The sequence below is a fragment of the Heterodontus francisci genome, chromosome 4, assembly GCF_036365525.1.
Source record: "Heterodontus francisci isolate sHetFra1 chromosome 4, sHetFra1.hap1, whole genome shotgun sequence".
NCBI lineage: Eukaryota > Metazoa > Chordata > Chondrichthyes > Heterodontiformes > Heterodontidae > Heterodontus > Heterodontus francisci.
In genome coordinates, this window is record NC_090374.1 from 145,054,204 (window position 1) to 145,062,216 (window position 8,013).

At 40.9% G+C, this 8,013-nt stretch overlaps 1 protein-coding gene across 1 annotated transcript in view; it reads left to right on the top strand.

Annotated features, from left to right (window-relative positions):
* hacd4 (3-hydroxyacyl-CoA dehydratase 4) overlaps nucleotides 1-7,761 on the top strand; it is a 66,178-nt gene extending 58,417 nt beyond the window's left edge. The window contains exons 6-7 of the mRNA XM_068030257.1: nucleotides 1,233-1,364; nucleotides 2,513-7,761. Of these exons, the coding sequence (XP_067886358.1) occupies nucleotides 1,233-1,364; nucleotides 2,513-2,601 (221 nt within the window). The 3' untranslated portion in view covers nucleotides 2,602-7,761. The remainder of the gene's footprint in view (nucleotides 1-1,232; nucleotides 1,365-2,512) is intronic.
* Nucleotides 7,762-8,013: the final 252 nt, after the last annotated feature.

The window sequence follows — 8,013 nt, forward strand, 5'->3', positions numbered from 1 at the left end:
TTTAGGGGGCGGGTGGGGAGAGGGCAAGTAATTAGTTTTATGGTTATTGGGGGATGGGAGAGGGGCAAAATAAATGTTTTTTTTTGTTCACTGCATCTTTAAATATTTAAATATAACGGTAGGGCTCAAGCCCTTTAAAAATAGCATCAGCACCTGCACACAGGCAGCTGACACAATTGCCGGGGACAGACAGCTTGTCCCCTCCATGTGATCGGGGTGTGGTGGCCCGCCCTGGCTATTTAAATGAGCCACTGTGCTTAGGATCGCGGCGGCTCTGCAATGTGCGGCCTGCACAGGCGGGCTGCCACTTTCGCCCACCGCTGATTTCGGCGGTGGGCTTATAAATTTCAGCCCAATAAGTGAGACTGAACAAGTTACAGTTTCATTAAATTTTTTTACAACCTCTGACTATACCTTGAGTGTGCTTTTTGCAGTTTGGCTTTCCACTTGTTCGGTTGTGTTGCCTGACCTGTCAACATGATTGCTTTTCAACCCTAGCTTCAGAGAAGTCCCTTTCCAATACAAGCATGACATTTCAATTCTCCACAGTCTGGGCCTGTCAAATGAGACTTGTCATATTCAACAGTCCATTCAAAGCAGTTTTGTAGTGTGGATTTATTTTGACTGGAAACTGGGTGGAGTCTGTCACAACTCATTTGAGACTCTGAGTAACAAGACTTTCATCCTTTATCTCAAGCCAGGATCTCAACTGGAGTCTTAGAGGTGAAAGGCACTTATAAATACATTCTGTTGCTCAGTATCCACCATGTGCAATATGGAATTTGTACAAATCCTTTAAACATTCTAGTGCTCAATGCACTAAATCAGATTAGTGCATCCAGCCCAGGGTGGCTCTCCCTTCGATTTTTCTAGTGTCTTCCCTGTAGGGAATACCAAGCCTCTACTTTGTATTTCTCTAGAGATGTGGCACAGATTGGTTCATCATGTGAGGGAGTGCAGGAATGAACCTGCATCTGACTACTCTGTGCTACAACACATTGGGCTTCCAAAATCACCATGCATTGTACGAAAGAACATTTCTTAATTTAATATTGTCAGCATAAACTGGGAAACTAAAAGTCCTACATTTGTGTTACATTCTGTGATGCTCAAATAACACAACAGCAGTTAGTAAAGTTAAGCCACACTCAATATGTAAATTCTCGGCTTCCTCAATCAAGGGCAAGATTTCAAGTTTTGAGGTAACTAACAAACTCTTTCTTTTGCCCCAGTAATTGCCATCTGCCAGTCGCTGCCATATTTTGAAGACCTAGGAACCTATTCCTTTCAGTTACCTGGGCCTATTGCCAAGCCATTGCATTTTCCATACGTACTGCAACTCTACTGTGTAATACTTGTTGTAGGTAAGTTGAAATTAATCCCGTTTCTGATTAAAAATGTATGAAAGCAGTTATGTAATCAAAGCAAAAGCTCGAGGTGGCATAAACAGAGAATGCTGCTACTCCAACACACTGTGGAATGGAGTAATACAATATGGACTTGCAACTCTATGTTACTGAAAGGGAGGTTACTGATCTTAATCTTGTAGGTGTTTCTGGATGGATAAATGAGGATGGGCCAAACAGCCTTCCTCATCCATAATTGTCTTGCAATCTGTGTACTGAGAGGAAAATACTGATCAGAAATCAGGCACTTTCCTACAGGCAGAGGGCTTTGACCAGAGTTTGTCACGCATTTCACAGCAGTTGGATCAAGAGCAGTACTGGCAGAAGAGTCGGAGCAGTTCTCTGGTCCATTGTCTCTGCTGGGAGCTTAACCAGGATCGAGGAGGAAAGAACTAGTGAGAGAAGAAATGCAAAACTTTGGGTGATAGGTATATCATTAACAATAAAGTAGTATATACATTTTGCATGTCATTCAGAATACAGTATCACTCATATTTTTCATAAGATTTATGTCTTCAGCACCAATAACCATATTATTTTGATTAATGGTTAAAAAAGAAGCAAGTCTAATTTGTTCCCCGGAATGGAAAGATAAGTCAGTGATTCTTTCTCAGGGAGTCTCCAATCTCAGTTGGGGCATCAGAAGAAGAAAGAACTAGATACTCTGATGGGCAAGTTACCCCATGGCACTCTTATGGCATCTTAGCTAGTTACGACTGGTTATGGCAGAGGCCCAGGAGCATGCCGTTTACCTTTTAGTTGAAAAATGGTGCAATGAGGATCTTGGAGAGGGGAGGAATAAATGGTTCGGAATACAAGTAATACTTACTCCAAACCTCCCTTGCAAAGCATCCTACAGGCAGAGATTTACCAAACTATCCAATGTACATCTGTAAGATATCAATGTACAAAGGACCTTGCGGAAACAATGCAAAAAGATGGAATCTGATATGTAAATACATGGAATGTTTTTTGAAAAAAGCAAGAATAATAAAAATTTGTTACATTTCAGTTATTGGGTTCTTCAACCTTTCTAAATGCACACACATTTCTTCCTTGAGTGCAGCTGTTGTAATTTTTTGTTGCTTTTCCTGTGTTTAATTTAGGCACGTACAACAGCTGCAGACAATTCTATGAGGAACGAAAGCAGCACAGAAGAAGATACATGATGGAAGTAAAGCAAAAGCAAACCTAATGAAGTTTGATCGCTGCCCATATCATTCACCAGGATCTAAAAAAGTAGTCAGAAATTTGAGAATCAATGCTTTCACCTGACGAGTCTGAGTTGCTCAAAGAACACACGGAAACTCTTCTAAATCACCATCAAACTAAATGCACTGCAGTGCTCAACGCGAGGCAATACTGCACATAATGGGCTAAATATTAACTCCAAAAACGTGTGGGTTGGTGTCAGATCAGAGGTTAAAATTCAAAAAATCTGAAACAGGAACCCAATCCATCTCAAACCCACCCACTCCCGGTTTTAATGGAGATGAGACGAGGGGCATTGAACCAATCCGCTCGCAGGAGCTTGACTGGTCATTTAGATATTATAATTAAGCTGTCAACCTTCATTTTAACAGTCATTCTATTTTTAATTCATGTTGGCCATGTTTCCCAGGCCTCAGGAAACCTGGCAGCTGAAAGAGGGCAAGAAGGGTTCAATCCACATGGTAATTGCCTTTAAAGCACTGATTGCATGTAGCAACAAGCTGCCCAGTAAAACCTGCGCTCCCCACCCCCCCCAACACCCCTCCACCATGATCTGTCTGCTCCCCCCACCATCAGACACCTTCCCCCACTCCAGCGATGAGGAAGTCCCTGACCACCATCTTCTTCCACAGGCCACCATCGGACCTCCTCTCCCCACTCCTACCAACCATTGGACCTCCTTTCTCACCGCAATTAAGACCTGCCCACAATCAGGAACCTCTGCCCAAAGATCTCCCCTATTACACCTATTTGCTCTCCTCAGCTGCGGCCTTGTGCCGCAGGCATCCTCAACTGACAAGCCCACTCACCTGTCAATAAAGCTGCCTGTGGGTAGGAACACAACAGAAATTAATTCAAAAGGAGCCCTGTAGTTAAAAACCTCAAACCAGCTGCCCACTTGCCTCCAGGCTAAAATCCAGGCCAATGCTTTCTAAATAATTATACATTAAATATTAAATGTTGAAAATCTGAAATGTAACCAAGTGTAAGTTATAAACTTAAAGCCCTTGGAATAAAAGCTCCACACCAGCAGTTGTCTTCCATAAGTGGTCAAACCACTCCTGAGACATCTGTTGCACAATTATTGCATTTGACTCCAGTAAGCTGCACGATATCTAAGGACGATGGCAAAATCTACCTGCACTTTGCAGATGAAATGTTTTAAGTTCGTGGAAATTGCCAAATTTGTTAATTGCATGAGAATGATTTATTGTTTAAGAGTCTGCATAGTCATTGTTTGCAGAAGAATTTTGAAGTCCTAAGCTGGAATGAAGTGTCTTTTGAATGCTTGCTGCCTTTTTCTTGAAGGAATTGTTGGCATCTTTTTCAACATGATGTAATCTTGATATTTGACTATGTACCAAATATGAATTAACATTATGATTATGGTGAGGTAACTAGTAGGATTCTATCACTGTGCCACTGAACTGTCTATTGCTGTACTTTTATCCAGTTATTTTCCAACATCAAGTTACCTTTGGTTAACTCAGTAACACTATAATTCACAGCATTTCATTGAACATTTCCCGCTAAACATTTCCTGTATTTGTTCTCCAGGTCCGACTCTGATCAGTACTCCTTAGAAATAGTTAAACAACTTCTTTCGATCTCCATGCCAAAAACTCTGTTTTGAAGATGAAACCTGACTAGCATAAAATTTAGAGGCTCATTGTAAATAGAATGCCAGCTGTCACTTTGCCAGGGGAGAGAGAATCATGGTTTCTGGACTTAATCACTCTTAAAAAAGCATACCTTGATTAATTGATTGGGCACTGGAAGTAACTGTATTTCTGAGACAAAACTGGTCCATTCTGTCAGTGATAAAAGGCAGTGTGAGGATAGGAAAGCAACAGTCATGCAGTGCATGTGTACTGCAACTGCTGGTCTGAGGCCTGGAGTTGCAGTTTAGGATCTAGCTAGCAGAACTGTATTTACATTGCTCACTCTTTTCTTGGCTGGAAATATAACTGTCCTGTTTAGAAAAATGCTGTCTTTGTTTGCCTGTATAAATGCGCACACAAAGCTCTTTTCCAATAGTTGGATATTTAAATATTTAGAAAAGTTGATTGGGGCTGATGGTGAGGAGGGCATAAGCCCCCTCTGCTCACCTAACATTTAAATTGGGGCAAGTTAAGTTTAAAAAGTGCCCAGGAGATCCAATAGACCTCCTCCTGAGCACTTTGTAAACCAAGTTCAACAACACTCTATGCTACCATACCCTAAAGATGTTAAACAGTTTCACTAATTGTTATTCATAGTGCATTATTGCAAACTCCTGGCACAAATCCAATGTTGCAAGAATAAAAATTGCTTCTATTCAGCTAAACAAATGGGGTAAGATCTCTTAAGGCAACAGAAGGCTTCTGGCTATTTTTTCTTACTTGTTGCTACACACTAGAACATAAATGTGAGAGGTTATTATTAGCTGATCATTATATTTTTCATTGTAGGCCTATAAGATCATAGGAAATAGGAGCAGGAGTAGGCCATTCAGCCCATCAAGCCTGCTCCACCATTTAAACAGATCATAGCTGATCATCTACCTCTACGCCATTTTTCCCCACTATCCCCATATCCCTTGATGTCATTAGTATCCAGAAATCTATCTATTACTGTCTTAAACATGCTCAAATGATTGGACTTCCACAGCCAGCTTGGATAGAGAATTTCAAAGATTCACCACTCTCTGAGTAAAAAAATTCCTCCTCATCTCAGTCTTAAATGACCAGCCCCTTATTCTGAGACTGTGTCCCCTGGTTCTAGACTCACCAGCCAGAGGAAACATCCTATCCACATCTACCCTGTCATGCCCTGTAAGAATTTTGAAAGTTTCAATGAATCATCTATCATTCTTCGAACCTGTAAAGAACACAGACCCAGTTTCTGCAATCTCTCCTTGTAAGACAATCCCGTCATCCCAGGGATTAGTCTGGTGAACCTCAGTTGCACTCCCTCCATGGCAAGTATATCCTTCCTTAGATAAGGAGACCAAAACTGTACACAATCACCAAGATTTTATACAATTGCAGCAAGACATCTTTACTTCTGTACTCAAATCCCCTTGCAATGAAGGCCAACATAACATTTGCCTTCCTATTTGCTTGCTGCTTCCGCATACTAGCTTTTAGTGACTCATGAACAAGGACACTCAGATCCCTTTGAACATCAACACATCCCAACCTCTCACCATTTAAGAAATATACTGCCATCCTGTTTTTTCTACCAAAGTGGATCACTTCATACTTAGTCACATTATATTCCATCTGCCATGTTCTTGCCCATTCACTTAGCCTGTCCAAATCCCCTTGAAGCCTCCTTGCATCCTTCACAACTTACATTTCCACCTAGTATTGTGTCATCAGCAAATTTGGAAATATTGCATTTGGTCTCCACATCAAAATAATTTCTATAGATTGTGAACAGCTGTGGCCCAAGCATTGATCCTTGCGGTACCCCACAGCCTGACATCCTGAAAATGACCCATTTATTCCTACTCTCTGCTTTCTGTCAGTTAACCAATTCGCAATCCATACTTGTATATTACCCCGAATCCCATGTCCTCTAATTTTGTTTACGAACCTCCTGTGTGGGACCTCATCAAAAGCTTTCTGAAAATTCAAATACACCACATCCACTGGTTCACCTTTATCTTGCTACAAATAACAGCCTCATACGAAAATTTGAATTAGGAGCAGGAGTAGGCCACTCGGCCCCTCGAAGCTGCTCCACCATTCAACAAGATCATGGCTGATATGATTGTAACCTCAACTCCACATTCCCACCTACCCCCAATAATCTTCCACCCCCTTTCTTATTAAGAATTTATCTACCTCTGCCTTAAAAATATTCATAAACTCTGCTTCCACCACCTTTTGAGGAAGAGAGTTCCAAAGATGACACACTGCGAGAAACAATTTCTCCATATCTCAGTCTTAAGTGGGCAACCCCTTATTTTTAAACAGTGACCCCTAGTTCTAGATTCTCCCACAAGAGGAAACATCCTTTCCACATCCACCCTGTCAAGACCCATCAGAATCTTAAATGTTTTAGTCAAGTCGCCTCTTACTCTTCTAAACTCCAGTGGATACATGCTAGCCCGTCCAACCTTTCCTCATAAGACAACATGCCCATTCCAGGTATTAGTCTGGAAGACCTTCTCTGAACTGCTTCCAATGCATTTACATCCTTCCTTAAATAAGGAGACCAATAGTGCACACAGTACTCCAGATGCCGTCTCACCAATGCCCTGCATAACTGAAGTATAACATCCTCACTCCTCAAAAAATTCCAACAGGTTTGTCAATCATGATTTTCCTTTCATAAATCCATGTTGACTCTGCCCAAATCATACCATTATTTTCCAAGTGTCTAGTAATGTCATCCTTTATAATAGATTCTAACATTTTCCCTACTACTGACGTCAAACTAACAGGTCTGTAGTTCTTTGTTTTCTTTCTCAGTCCCTTCGTAATCATGGGGTTACATTTGCTACTTTCCAGTCAGCAGGAATCCTTCCATAATCTATAGAATTTTGAAAGATAAGCACCATTGCATCCACTATCTCTATAGCCACCTCCTTCAATACTCTGGGATGTAGGTCATCTGGTCCAGGGGATGTATCCACTTTCAATCCAATTAATTTTTCAAGTACTACCTCTTTATTGAAACTAATTACTTACAATTTCTCATTTTTATATGTCCCTTGGTTCCGTAGAATTTTTGGGAGATTTTCTGTGTCTTCCTCTGTGAAGACAGACACAAATTGATTGTTTAGTCTCTCCGGCATTTCCTCAGTCTTCACCACAAACTCTCCTGCCTCCTCCTGCAATGAACCCACATTCGTCCCAGCTAATCTTTTCCTTTTCACATACCTAAAGTAGCTTTTCCAGTTCTCCTTTACGTTTCTCGCTAGCTTGCATTCGTAATCCTCTTTTCCTTTCTTTATCAGTTTCTTGGTCCTCCTTTGTTGAATTTTAAGTTGCTCCCAATCCTCGGGCCTACCACTTTTTCTGGTGACCTTATAAGCCACTTCCTCTGATTTCTTTTGTTAGCCACAGTTGATTCACCTTTCCTGTTGGGTTTTTGTGTCTTAGGTGAATGTATATTTGTTGTAGACTGTGTAATACTTTTTTAAACATCAGCCATTGCCTGTCTACCATCAAATCTTTTAGTGTATTTTCCCAATCCACCATAGCCAACTTGCCCTCACCTTCATAGCTTCCTTTGTTCAGATTTAAGACCCTAGTTTCAGAACAAACTATATCTCTTTCAAACTTAAATTGTATCAGATTGTGGTCACTATTTCCTAATGGTTACTTTACAGAAAGGTTATTAATTAGCCCTTTCTCATTATAGAATCTTCTTCTTCTTTGGCCTCCTTATCTCGAGAGACAAT